The 14,698-nt window shown below is 39.7% G+C and overlaps 1 protein-coding gene across 1 annotated transcript in view; it reads right to left on the bottom strand.

Annotated features, from left to right (window-relative positions):
* The window catches only part of KMO (kynurenine 3-monooxygenase), a 41,210-nt gene that overhangs the window by 15,992 nt on the left and 10,520 nt on the right, over nt 1-14,698 (bottom strand). The window contains 4 exon segments of the mRNA XM_039883204.1: nt 1,405-1,453; nt 5,366-5,455; nt 6,652-6,749; nt 7,035-7,104. Coding sequence (XP_039739138.1) covers nt 1,405-1,453; nt 5,366-5,455; nt 6,652-6,749; nt 7,035-7,104 — 307 coding nt within the window.

Below are 14,698 nucleotides of genomic sequence, written 5' to 3'. Positions count from 1 at the left end.
CCAACATTCCAATTTCTGTTATGCAAATTCTTACATTGCTGTAATTTTGGCCACCCTGGGAAAGAAGCAAGCATTGCATACTTTAAAAGTTGCCTCTAACTTAAGATTTATTTATGATAGGAAATGTTCAGCCAAAGTCCTTTTCTCATACCATGCCTAGAGGCTTCTGATTCAAGTTGTCACACTATAGATTATTGATACTAATTCTTTGTATGGTGTCTGGTGTCTCATGAATGTATGTTTGCTATTATTTTAATACATTCAGAGGATGCTACAAAGAGATGTCTTAGGTCAGCTATACTACCTTTTTAAAAGCTGTTTTGTAGTGTATTTACTTTCTTAGGATCAACATGAATAAATCTAGCCACCTAGCCCCACCCCACCCATCTACCCATCCAAAAGACGGTCTTACAAATGTAAGTAAAGAAACTGAGTTAAGAATACTAAGCCTTATTTCTTAAGCCCCTGGTGAATCATTAGAGTAACTTCCCTCATCACTCTTTCTCCCAGTTCAATTCAATTAAACTCAAAACAAATATTGCCAACTGGCTTTGGGTAGGGGACAATGGAGAAACACAGATAAGTCATGGATGACCACTCTCCAAAGATCAGAGACTGCTGGACTGTATCGAGACGGGCTGATTTAGAAGACAAGAGAAATATTTAAGTGGCTTGTTTTACAGAGTGAATCTGTTCGGTACAAATGCTGAGGAGGAGAAAAAACTATTATGATCAAAGGCTACATGGGATGTGATTGTCTGGATTAGCCAGGCTACAAACTTAATTAGCAGCCAGGGTGTGTTCCTTTATTGTGTAGGTCTTTTAGTTACTCAAGTTAGAAACCTCAGGGTTTTTGTATTCTACACCTTCCTCTTTCTTAGTCTCCTACATCCTCTATTTGGTCTCCCACAGATATTATGAACTTGCACCTTTGTCTCTAACCCCATTGCCATAGCTTTAGTCCAGGCCCTCGTTTTTGCACACAGGGGTTATCCCAGTACCCTAAAGACTGCAGCCCTCTATCAGCCTCCACACTGCTGCTTTTGGTTTTTCTAAAATGCAAATCTAATCATGTCACTTTGCAAATTAGTAGAGTATATCTCTTGTCCCGCTAAACTGTAAGTCCTTCATCGAGGAGTGAGCACTCATTTATTCCAGAGCTTAGAAGACAACAGGAATTCAATACTTGTTGAACCAATGACTTTCACTTGACTCACTGAAAACATGAAGATGCCAGAGGATGTATCACTAGTACTTTTCAAGAAGAAATTGGTATTGTACATAGTCTTGCTTTTAATAACCCATAAAAAGAAATAGTAAACAAATCCCAATAAATCATGTGATAAGATTAGTCTCATGTGCTTCACTCAAAATGACAACTGGTAAATAAAACATTGGACTTACCAGTTAAAAGATGCTTGTTTAGATTTTCTCTGCTGATAGAAAGAATATACTGCAAGAAAAATATAGTAAGTACTGTTTGTCTCAGGAGAATGGACAAATATAATTCTATGTTATTCACTCAAAAATAGGAAATATTCATTATTTAGCAGACGATGGCAAGCTTAGTTTTACGACAATTTAGCTAGAAGCCTTTTAAAAAAAATAAGCACTTTAACTAAAAACATATAATATGATGCTTAAATTTAAACACAGGCTTTTTCAAAGTTTGATACTATAAAAACCAAACTATTCTCTTATAGGAAAATATTATTTTCACTAAGATAGTTTTGTTTCAACCAATTATAAATATCAGATTTTTATCTTAGGTGTCCAAATTGAGCTGTTTAATAAACTTCAGAAATGATAGGATCACTACAATAAATGTACTATTTCTCAAAGAGACAACTTGGAAGGCCTTCACTTCGATATAAAAGGGTGTGTGTTTGTGTGTGATCATGGTGGGAGGGGCTGGTAGGAGTAGGATCAACTTTCTCTGGAACATGTGTTGGTTGTTTCTAACTTTATAGGTCAATTCAGTGGGGCCAACTGTTCGTGAGGAATGGCAGGCACAGTACCTAGGGCCCACCATACTTTTAAGGGTAGATAAAAATGTTTTAATTTTAGTTTATTTTCAAAGCAGAAGAAAAAATAAGTCAAATGAACATATAAGAATGAATCTAGCCTGGATTATGTATATCTACACCAATGCATTCGTAAAATCTAATTTTTAATATTTATTGTTTTATAGGGAAAGAGGCCCACAAAAGCCTACCTAGGGCCCATGAAAGTCATAACGCAGCCTTATGATTCAGAGTGAGTCTATTGCTTTAAAAGTTTTTAGCATATAATTTTCCAAATTATGGTACAACATTTTAACACAAATATGCTAATTTATGACTTTACCTTATTCAAATGTAGACATTTAAAATTAACAGATCTATATTTGGTACAAAAATAAGTTGGTCATGCTACAGAGGCAATGCCTGCAGAAGAGTTTTCTGTGTCTTTATGTAAATTAAAATTAAAGGGGACCTCTTAATTCTCTGCCTCCCACTTCTGTTTTCCAGTCTTTGGTATCATTAATCACTTCATGTCAATGGAATCTATACTTGTTATTCAAAGTATATTAGGAAACATTTTAATTATGAAGTCTCATTTACATGGGGAAATATTCTTTCCATATCAGTAATCAGGCTTGGTTGACATCTGAGAGCTGACAGACACATGGCTCCTGCAGGAAGACCAGAAAATGTCCCTGTCTAGTCTGCTCCATATCTTTTGGTAGCATTGTATCATAACCAAAAGTTAGAATCACTCCCATCAAGTCTCACTTCTCCAATACCTATTCTAAAAGGTTGATCTTATGAGAAACAAGTATAATTAAAAAAGTAAGAGCTATAAAATATCCCTTGGAACCAAAATAATAACAACAACAACAACAACAATAATATAATTTTAAGGAAGTTGAATTATCTCCTTTGGATATTTGTAAGACAATAGTTGCAGTGCTGACTTTTTCTAATACATTAGAAAAAAATGTTTAGATTCTATATCCTTAATGCCTTCAAATGAGAATGTTCCCTAGTAAAGGAAGCACCATTTCTCTATTCTGGGTATGGGTGATGAGGAGTAAGAATTGGGGAACTCTGACCTGCTCTGTACATTAGAGAGTATTTTGATAGTTCCCAGGGCAACCTGGAGAGGAGATGGGAGTACCCAGCAAGACAGGAAGAGCCTGGGCACCGCAAGAGAGAACGGGCCAAGAAAGCAACAGCTGGAGGAGGGAGGCTCAGAGAAGGGGCTCAGAAAGGATTTTGGAGATCCAATTGTGCATATTAGGGATTTCTAAATTGTTTGCTGTTCTGTACACAATGTGGGCCCTCCAGGACCCCCAGGTCTTCAGAATATTCATGTGTCTTTTGAGTGAATGTTGTTTGTGGAAATTAGCGAAAAACTTGAACTTCACGTCTGACCGTCACAGTACAAAGCCAATACTGAGAGGGAGTAGATACTGAGAGGCAGTGGAAGCCAACAGAGGGTAGGCTCCCTGGGGACTCGTGGAAACTCTGGGATCATGGGGAGGGCTTTAGACTTCCTCAGGCTGTGGAATTGCGTTTTGGGGAGCAAGAGACAAAGCACACATGCTCATGGGAACAGCAATTTTCCATGGTTCTTAAAGAAGAAGGAGCCCCCCACGTTTGACTCAGACATAAAAGTAATGATGCGAACCAAAGAAAGAGGGGTGGCTGTAAATTTAGCCTTAACTCAGTTCTTAAGAATTGAGAAATAGCAGGATTGATCGGGGAGAGATCATTACTTCCCTTTTCTAATGTATTGAAGGCACCCAAATGGAAACTCCCGCCAACATTTTTATCCTCATGGGGAGTCACTGGAGATGAAGCTGCTGCTCTCTCTCCAGCTCTGGTGGCATGGGTACCTTTTAGCCTCAGGTCCAAGTGACTCTCCTCATATAGCTCTCCTCATATTTTGAACCATATCTCACTCTTTGGTCTATTTATGTTTTATTGGTTCACTCTCGGCTGAGGGGATGGTTTCCTCACACATTCCATATTAATCGAAGAAAAAGGCGGAACGATTATTGAGTCACTCTCAACTTTGTAAAAGAAACAGCGTAATTCAGTGGCGAGGGCCTCCTGCATCACGCTCCATGTGCCGTTGCCTGAGAAACCTGCCTCGTTTCTCCCTTGGTGTCAGGCTCACATGATCATGAGGCCTTTCTTTGTTTGTCAAGCAAGGTGGTTGGATTCGATGAAGCGAATGTTGTTGATCGCTACGAGATTCTGTTATGAGAAAGTGCATTTGCCCAGTACACACCTGGATATTTTTAGAGATCTGGTCTCACTCGACTTCTCTCCGTAGATGGACTTTCACTTCATTGGGTTGATGCTCTCTCACTGCCAATTTAAGATTTAAACAAAATGTCTATCTCAGATTTCACTTTCTCTAGGAAGTCGTCTCTGAAAACTAAAGCTTGCTCCCTCTCTGAAGTACACAGTCGTGCACTCCTGACACTCAGAGTCCTGTTCCCATGAGCATGTGTGCTTTGTCTCTTGCTCCCCAAAACGCGGTCCACAGACCAGCAGCATGGACACCACCTGGGTGTGTTTGGATGCAGAACCTCAGTCTTCACCCCAGCCCTACAGAGTCAGACTGCATTTTACAAGATCCCAGGGTTGTCTAACGAGCGTTGTTTTACCCTCAGCGGGAACTCTGCAGAGGGTCAGACTCAGAAGAATATGAACTGCACTTAATAAAATGGCACATTACTGGATAAAGCAAGTTGGAGTTTTTCTCCTGTGGATAGATGTTTGGTTCATTCATTCTCTCCTAGAAACAAACTTAGAATGTATAACTAGGTAAAAATACATACTTTGCCCAACTCCATATGTTACTTTGCAAAAGATTGGAAGAAAAAAACGAAGCAGGATAATAGATTTTCTTTGATAAACTCTACGTCACCATCTGAACTCTGTTGTTTTAGAAATTATACAATACTGAAAGCATTTCTGGCTTATTCTATACATTATATTACAATTAAATTTTGTGTGAGCAACATCATATAGAGTTGTTCTTGCATATTATGCTTGACAATAAATAGACAGCAATTTTCTCTATGCAATTGAAAGGAGACTGGAAGGTAAAGGTGTCCAGTACAAGCAAAGCATAAAGACAAAAGCCAGCCTAATGACAATAACATCTAACTTTTACCGAACGTTTATTAGGGACTGGGCCCTATTTTAGGCATCTCCTATGAACGAACTTGTTCTCAAATTCCAGACCGAGGCATGCAATGTCAAAGACAGGGCTAGAGCAGAAAGGAAGGGCCAAGAAGGAAGTGGCCAGTTCTAGATATTGGACTCAGCTATAACCAAAAGAGACTCTGTCTCCGAGGAAAACCTACCTGCGATTTTGTCCCATAGGGAATTGTAGACTTTCTTCCTAAAAGAGAATGAATCATTCTTGCTCTCATGGGAATCCCTTGAGATACAATCTGAAATAAAACCAGAAATACCTATTTCCATTACTATAACGTGGAATAATGCAAATAAGATAGATATTAATTTTAAAATACAATTTTAAAATATTTTAAAAAAATAATGTAAAGGGCAATGGAAGCACAGTGTAGTAGAGACTTAATGAAAACTGTGTTCCTGAAAATTTTAGCTTTTGCTTCTTTTTAACCTTCAGATTTAGAAATAGACTTAAAGTTTATCAGGTCTAAATCAAACATTAAACTTGAGGAAAATGGTGTTTTGTCAAAGAGGTTAAGTGATTTTCTAATGATCACAAAAGAAAGCAACACGCAGGGCGTAAATCCCAGGACTCCTGGAAACTCGTGTGGTGTGTTCCTACACACAGACCTCAAAAATTACAAAATGCAAATGGCACTTACATTAACATATTACCGTTTCAAAGACACATTGGCAACAAAAGTACTATCAAGGGAAATACACATTTTCAAACTGTATGATAGACAGAAGTTCAGTGACATCGAAGCCTTGTGAAGAATATCCACTACGGGCCCACAATCCTTATCCAAAACCTTGGGGCCCATTGGTTTCAGAATTTAGAAGTTTTTAAATTTTAGAGTGGTTGCATAGTGCCCATGTGGATGTCACATAGCACCCAGCAGTGTCTGAGGCACCACCTCGTAATCAAACGTGATACTTTTGTAGCAAAACATAGTCACATCTCATGAGATCTTTTTTTTAAGGCCACACACAGTCTCACATCAGGTCAAATTTGCTGCTGAATGCCTGATGAAAAGCTTTCTACTTTCAGAGCTTTTTGGAGCATAGAATTGTGGATAAGAGATTATTGACCTATATAGTCAAAAGAATGGAGTTTGCCTGCCTCGTCTCATCCTAACGTCATCTCAGATCACACTTTCAGAAAGCGGAGATCTACCGTCCTGTTGAGAGCCTGTTTTGGGAAAAGTCATCATCTGGGGCTGCAGGACCCGCCTCCCCTAATTCATGCCTCGTGCTCTGCATCCTCCAGGGCTCTTGAGTGTCAAATGTTCACCCTCTCGCCAAATTTAAAAGTTTGAAAACTTTATAGAATGAGTCTTCGTGCGGAGGTTCTTGGCATTCAATAGCGCTTTGAACCAGGATAAAATCAAGACCAGGCAACTTGTGAAAAACAGCAGGTATTACCTTCCATAAAGAAAATGCATTAACAAGGTACCTGATCTTCCAGGCCAATGGCTTTCAGGGCTTGTCGTCCTCTATAAGAAAGGGCCAAGTTAATGCTTCTTCCACGTGCAAATGTAGCCATTCGGACATCTAAGGCATTAGAAGTAGACATGTTACGCAGGTCTCTTCACATCCCGAGATGGGATGAGCATCTAACACCTGAACAAACTGGTGGAATCAGGACCAAATAAATAGAACTTGCTAACTCTTTTAAAGAAAATACTAAAAGTAGTAAATTTGTATTAAATGAATTTAGATAGTTGAGGTTTAAAAATTCTAACAGTTTCTCTTTTTTAAAAAATTCCTTTTTAAAATCTAAAGAGAAAGAGGTCAGAGAAAGAGAACCATAGCTCACAATTTTCAGTATTCTCTTACCTTGCCTAGCTTCATACACATCAACTTGGAAATTCCTCTTTGCAAGGAAACATGCATTTAACGATCCGACCTAAAATCAAAGCAATTTTTTTCATATTTTTATCTGATTCCACTAGTATAGGGAATTTTTACCAGCAAAATATAACATCTTGTATGGCTGTACTTCTAATAGCCTTGGTTATCACACCGATTTATTAGAAGGCACCATTTACAAAAATAATGAAATAACTCACAATTAAATAGTATAATTTTAGAGGTAGGGTGTTTTTTTTTTACCTTTTTATAGTGAGATATATCTTTCATACAGAAAGATCATAAAACGTATACAGTTTATAGAATATTTAGAAAGCAAACAACCATATAAGCACCACTCTGGTCAAAAAGTAGAACATTGCTCACTCCCCCAAAATGGCCCCTGCCTCCTCCCCAATAACAATCCCCAAGCTTTCGCCAAAAGGTAAACGTTGTTGACTTGTGTGATAACCCATCCTTGCTTCTCTGTAGTTTTACCAGTTAGGTATACATCCCTGGGCAATATAGTTTCATTTTGCCTGCCTTTGAATCACATAATTAGACATCCTTGTGTATTATTATTATTTTTTGCATATTGCTTCTTTAACACAACAGTATGCTTATGAAATTCATCCAATGGTTGCACATAAACTCCAGTTCATCCATTTTCATTACTGTATAATTCTTCTTTGCATGAAATCTCACAGATTACTTAGCCATTCTACTGTTGAAGGACATTGGAGTTCTTTTTCGGTTGGAGAATACTATTAACGATGCTGTGAAGAATATTTTTGTACATGAATCCTAGCACATATGGACATAATTTTTCTCTAGCGTTTTACACTTGGAAGTGGAATCTCTGCTCAAAGGTTTATTATGCCAAGTGTTTCAAAATTTTGTACTAATGTGTTTTCCAACCCGCAGCTTCTGGGAATTCATCTTTGTCAGCACTTAGTATTGTCAAACTTTTAAACATTGCAGTTAGAGGGTTAGGTCGGGAGGAGTGTGGTTTAATTTGCATATGACTGATTCCTATACAAATTGAACACTTTTTCATATATTGATTGATTATTTGGATCTCCTCTTTTGTAAAGAGCCTGTAAAGTCTTCTGCCCATTTCCTATTGGGTTGTCTTTTTTGTTTTCTTTTAATTGTTCTTTGAGTTATTCACAGACCTGAGTACAGTGTCTTTGTCGTTTTTAAATGTTGCAAATATCATCTTCCGTTATGTGGCTTCCTTTTTCAACCCTATAGTATCTTTTAAGGATGAGACACTATTTTAATGTAGTCACATTTATCAATATTTTCCATTATTGGTAATGCCTTGATAACTTGCTTGGGAAGTCTTTTCCTACTTTGAAGTTATCAAGAATTTTTGTCTATTGTCCTCTCAGAGCTGTATAGGATTGCTCTCCTAATAGCTTTATATAAGTTGCAGTGATTTACCTGCTGTCTCATCACTAGTGACTTAAATTTGGCAAGATCATCCTTACTTATCACACCTGAATATCTAGCAGCACTCAATCAATGCTATTAACCAGCCCTCTTTTTGAAGTAGTAACCTTTCTTCATTTTCTGGTTTTATTCATACATCTCTGGCCATTCTTTCTTTCTCTCTTTCACCTTTCCAAAGAAAGACGATTAAATGGTGGAGTTTCTCAAACCTCTACCTAGTCCATCTTCCACATCCATGGAGACGTGAAAACTTACAGATCTCTTACCCAGAACTCTTTTCTGAGTTTCTGCATACAGATGTTTAATTGATGTAGCTTCTTGAATGTCTCAAAGCATCTCGGATTCAAACTGAAACATGTGATCCTTCTTCACATCTTGTTCATCCTCTGCACATATTCCTTATGTCAGTGAAAACTATCCCATCTGTCCAGTTGCTCAAACTAGAAGCATAAGAGTCATTGTTGGCACCTTTCTCCTCCTCATTATCCATATTAATCCATTCTGAGTTCTGACAAGTGTACCCTATAATGTTTCTCCATTTATCCATCTCTTTTCCTGTTTGCCATTCTGCTCCTAGTTATCATAATCATCATGTTTGATTAATGCCAAGTTTTCTATCTATTCTACTAGCATTCACCTGTCCTTTTACCAATTTGTTCTCCACAAGAGTAATGGTAAAATAGGTCATTTGAACTAACTCCTCTGCCAAGAAGAAAAGAAAACACAGAAAGATGAACCTGACATTGGGAGCTGTGCCTAGGGATGTCTACTGTTTGCAGGATAGCCTGAGAATTTCAGCAAAATTTTTGACAGACACATGAAGCTACAAGGACAAAATTTGGAATTCAGGACCGTCACCTGACTTCCTGCTCAGGATTAACCCCCAGGATTTGTGTCAGAACTGTAAACAGGTACATCCTAGGAGTAGGGCCCTGTCTAGGAATCATCTCTAGTTCTGATTAAGTTATGTTCATCTGGGCTTGCTGGTAACCATGGCCACAGATAGAAAGCAAACATAAACCTCTGTGGAGTAAAATGATATCACTGTAAGCGTCACATTTTCTTAACAAATTTTAAACGTATAAATCTGATCGTGTTATCCTTTTGCCCCCATCTTCTTACCCGTCTTTCATTAGGTTGTACGGAGGGGAAAAGCGTGTCATTTCTGTGGCCAAGAATCTTCTTCCCTTCTCTCTTTGCCTAGCGAATGCCCACGCACCGCGGGCCCCACTCAGCCGCCCTCCCTTAGGAAGCGTTGCCTTGGCCACTCTGACGACGACAAACACCCTCTTGTGAGTTCTCTGACCGCTACGGACCTTCCCTTTGAGAAGCCTTAAGAGTTGAGTTGTAGCCCCCTAAATTCGTATGCTGAAGTCCTAACCCCAGTACCTCAGAGTGTAACCTTGTTGAGAGATAGGATTATCACAGAGGCAATTAAGCTAAAATGACGTCATTAGGGTGGGCCTAACCCGAGGTGACTGATGTCCTTGTTAAAAGGGGAATTTGGACACAGAGATGTGCATAGAGGGAAGATGGTGTGAAGAGGACACTAGGAGATCCATCTACAAGTCAGGGAGAGAGCCCTGGGACTCGTCCTTCCCTCGCCGCCTCCAAAGGAACCGACCCTGCCGACACCTTGATTTTAGACTTCCAGCGTCCAGAACCGGGAGACAATAAATATCTGCTCTTTTAGAGCCGCTTGGCTCATGGCACTTTGTTAAGGCGGCCTTAGGAAGCTACATGAAGAGCTGATCATGATTGAAAGTTTACACTCATGAGAATTCGGTAATCGGCATCTCGCCTCACTGTGCTGCACGCTGCTTTCGTTCACCGTTTTATGCCCAGTCTTTATTGTTTGCGACATAGTAAATGTCTCATAAATACCTGCTGAATGTATAAGTAGATGGTAGAGACTACTTTTTTAAGTGAAATTTGTAACCAAACCAAGTCAACATTTACTGAGCATCTATTTTGTGTAACTTAATCTGCTACACTTTAGGAATCTAAAGGCCATCAAACTAAGTCCTTGTGCTCGGTAGCACCTAACTTATTTAAAAGAGACAAACATATAAACCAGCCAAAGCTTAGTCAACCACTTTTGAGCATAAAGGCCCACTTTTTCACATAAAAATTGTACAGATTTCCCCATATTAGTTGAGTTTCTATTATGGGTTGGTTAAAAAAAAAAAAGAAAGAAATTTAATCACAAAACATCTACATACACTTTAAAGTAATTATATGTTTGAGTCATATAATGTTATTCCATTTACCCAAAGTTTTGGGTGCATATAGGTGGAGACCTTTCGTTGCAAAATCATCCTGGGCCCAGAGGTAGAAATTAATGTTAAAAAGAAAGAAATAAAATCCTAGAGAATATACAAGAAGGGGATTAATTTTGCCTTGAGAGATGAGACAGACTACATTTTTCAAAGACGCTCACAACAATATCTCACATCTTACATGGTCTGCTGCAATGTGACCTTGACATTCATTCATCAAGAGATGGAATTTATTTCTCCACTTTCTTGAATCCAAGAAGGACTTCATAGCCTTAATCAATAAGATGTAGTAGGAGTGATACCCAAACTGTTTCCAGCCACAGTCCTTAGATGGCTTCCTGCCTTTTGGAAGTCAGTTATCATGTAAGAAGAGTAATGACACAGAGGCTGCCGGTGAGAAGCCCAAGCCACATGCAGCTGCTTAGTTAAGAGCCTCTGCCAAGCTCTTCACCCACCAACTTCCAGCTGTGGGACTGTGCCATCTGGAATGTCCGGCCCGGCCAAGCATTCAGATGACTGCTGCCCCAGCCACACGACAGATCACCCACAGAACTTTGAAATATTCTAATAGATTGTTGTTTTAGACCACTAAGTTTGGGGCGCTTTGTTGCACAGCAATAGATAACCAGTAGGGGCTTGGTAAAAACTTCCTGGAGAAGATGGCTTTTGAGTTGAACTTTGAAAGATGAGACTATTTTGATATGCAGAGAAGAAGCAAGTTGATAAAGAGTATGGATTCTTCTGGAAATTAAAAAAAAAAAAACTTTCAAGAGACACGGAAACATTATTTGAAAAATATTTTTTGATTTTTAAGTACTACAATATTTCTTGCGAGGTATTAAAATTGATCCAAAGATAATATAAAATTGCCCTACTCGGGGAGTTCACGGTCTTGTCTGAGTCTTCCTTTTTTTAAAATAGTATTCATATAAAGTGATTTATTTCTGTGTGCCAGCTCTGTGTCAGGTGCTAGAGTTACAACAGAGAGCAAGGTACACTCAGGCCTGCCAGAGGCATTGCAGTCGATTATAACACAGGGCGATGGAGGGCGCAGGGAGGGAGGTGCAGCTAGGACAGCAGGGAGGAGAGACTAATCCAAAGGTAGGGGTGGGGGTACAGTGGGACAAAGTATGACATCTTGGAAAAAAGTGAAATCTAAGCTGAGACTAAAAGAATGAGTGAGAAAGAACCAAATAAAAGTGAGTGCAGCAGGAGGAAGAAGGGGCGAGTGACAAAGGTGTGAGATAACCACTAGAGAGGATGAAGCAGAGAAATCTGATTACCGAAATAATAATAATAATGCATAATCCCCATGAAGTGGTCGTTATGTGCCATTCACTGCTCTAACTCATTTAGTCTTCAGTGCAGCCATAGGAAGTGGACACTTTTATTATCTTGTTTTACAGGTGTGGAAATTGAGGGACAGAGAAGTTAAGTGGCTCACCTAAGGTAACACAGTTAGTGAGTGCTGGGTTGGTATTGAGATTCAAATGTATCCAATCTGGTTCCAGATCCTGAGCTCTGTGTGGCTGTATAGGATTAAAGATTCTGTTGAGGATGGTGACCATGAATTTATATAGAATTTATATAGTGGCACCTAAATGAGAGGTTTATTATATTTTTTCTTACAGCACTGAACAGCCTGGATTCCCAATAGGAAGAAATCTGTTGGCATCAAGCAGGGTGGGGTTTGGTCATGTGGATGGGATGGAGAACAAAGGAATAGAAGATATTACTTGGATGAATTGATGGACAACAACAGCTAAGTTGGGTAGTACGGAAGGAAGACAGGAGGCTGATGAACAAGTAGGAGGTCCCTGTGAAGAACAAATGTAGCAGAAGCAACTGAATGAAAGAGCTACAAAGTTAGAAGGTTTTTAATCGGAGGGTCTCAGGTTTGACACTATTTTCTTAGATGGGATAGTTCTCTGGGATGACAAGGTCCAAGTCCAGGACGCAGTCATGGGATTTGGAGGCTGACGTACAGTGGATGTGCAGGAAACTAGAAGCATGGAGTTCAAGGTGCTAGAGAATTGGAAAGGTCAACAATGTGAACTTTGATAGTCACTCAAGGTGATGGCAGGGCTGGGGTACAGAAAAAGAGATTACGTGTCAGTGCTGAAGTCTTTGATACTGGACAGAGGAGGTCCAGAGGTTGGTTGATGGTAACAGTGGAGGAGACAGAAGGTGGTGTTAGTAGATGACACAGGTCTCAAAGCGTTTGCACGCAGAGGGAGAATAAAGGGCAACAGGAATTTGCAATGTAAAGATACGGCACGGCCACTCCCAGTCCTGAGACACCTGAACTGTGGAAGAAGGCTGCAGGCAGTCCTTGTCCTCGGGTTTACATTAAGGCCAGGAGTGTGAGGGGAGAGTGAATGAGTAAAGTGAAAACATTAAAAATTTTGCTTATCATGAAACTGGGATCCAGAGAACACTGTGGAAGGCTTTGGAAGGGAAGGCAGCAGTACAAAGTTGAGCGGGAGAGAGGAATCACAGCATTGGATGAGGGCACGTCTGGGGCAGGGAGTGGGGATTCTTGACTGGAGGAGCTCTGCGATGTGAGGCCTGGTAGGTGCTCAGGAGCACCCTGGTGGGTGTGGGGCTTAAGGAGAGGGCCTTGCACCCAGCCTGTTAGTCAGGCCTGGTATAGGCACAGAGGGACCCTAGGCTTTTTCTTCCATTTACTTGACACCAGTTTTCACTCCTCTGCAAGGCATCTTAGCATCTAAGCACCTATGTAATTTTTAAAAATAATCCTGTGGTTCAAGGCTTGCATCTCTTCTCACCATTCACTGACATTGAGACCACCTAACTTACTTCATATTATTCAATTTCTGTAGACTGGTGATGGTGGTTTTTAAGCATTAGTCAGTCCCTATTTAAACCATTAAGTGTGTAGAAAGCTTTCAAATTTAATTTTTGCAAAGCAATTCACATATTAAATATTCTGGAAGGCTGATAAAGAAATCTATGTTCAATTATTTTATCGAAATAAATATACCAGAGTTGGGGGTGGTGTATAAATGGTCAGAGAACGGAGGATTTTTAGGGCACTGAAAATACTTTGTATGATACTATAACTAGCTTGCATGTCATTATACACTCATCTGTGGCGACTTTTGCTTTTACTGCCGTCATCATTTTCTCAACAGCAATCACGCTGCCTTGGCTCACAGTATGACTTGGTGCCTGGCATAGAAAACTGTGGGACTTCACACCTTTTTCGTCACGTTCTTTGCTCCTTTCCGGGGGGTGGGGGGGTGGGCGGGGGGAGTGCTCTGGACTCCTTTATGTCTCACTAATTACAGCTCTTTTGATTTCATCGAAGGTGATTTCCTTCTGACAAACACAAACCTCTTCTTAAATCTCTTTCCACCTTCCCTGCGTTCTTCCAACTTATGCAAAGTTGCTGTCTACTTTCCTTTCACTTCTGTGTTAAAGAATATCTAGTAAGGGCAGTAGTAATGATACAACTGTATCAAGGAAAAGAAAAACTGTAGACTTACAGTGAGGTTCAGTCAATAAAATAAATTCTTCCAAAGGCTAAATTGCTCTATAGTATTGGAGGTGGGGGGAATAAAAGGTATTAAAGGCTAAACAGAGTAAGTATCCCTGAGCATTGAGAGAAAAGAGAAAGGTTTGTGGAACTCCTCTTTCTTTGTTAGAGTCACTGCTGCCTCTTTTGTGGTGGTGGAAAGCGGGAAGGGGAAGGGTGTCAATCAGGAGACCCACAGGGTCAGGAAATTTGGAAAGAGGCTTGAGGAAGTAACTGAGGAGTGTGGGTCCTTCTTCCTAGGAAAACAGGCCAGGCTGGAATATGAGTAGCACACACAAACCACAATCTGAACAACAAATGATCGGTGAAAGCCTGATGTAGGGAAATGAGCTAAGAGCACAGAGACTTAGATTTAGAAG

The sequence above is a fragment of the Pteropus medius genome, unplaced genomic scaffold (assembly GCF_902729225.1).
Source record: "Pteropus medius unplaced genomic scaffold, Ma_sr-lr_union100, whole genome shotgun sequence".
NCBI classification, from domain to species: Eukaryota; Metazoa; Chordata; class Mammalia; order Chiroptera; family Pteropodidae; genus Pteropus; species Pteropus medius.
Note: the sequence above shows the minus strand (reverse complement) of the source record. Positions and strands in the feature narration are given on the sequence as shown.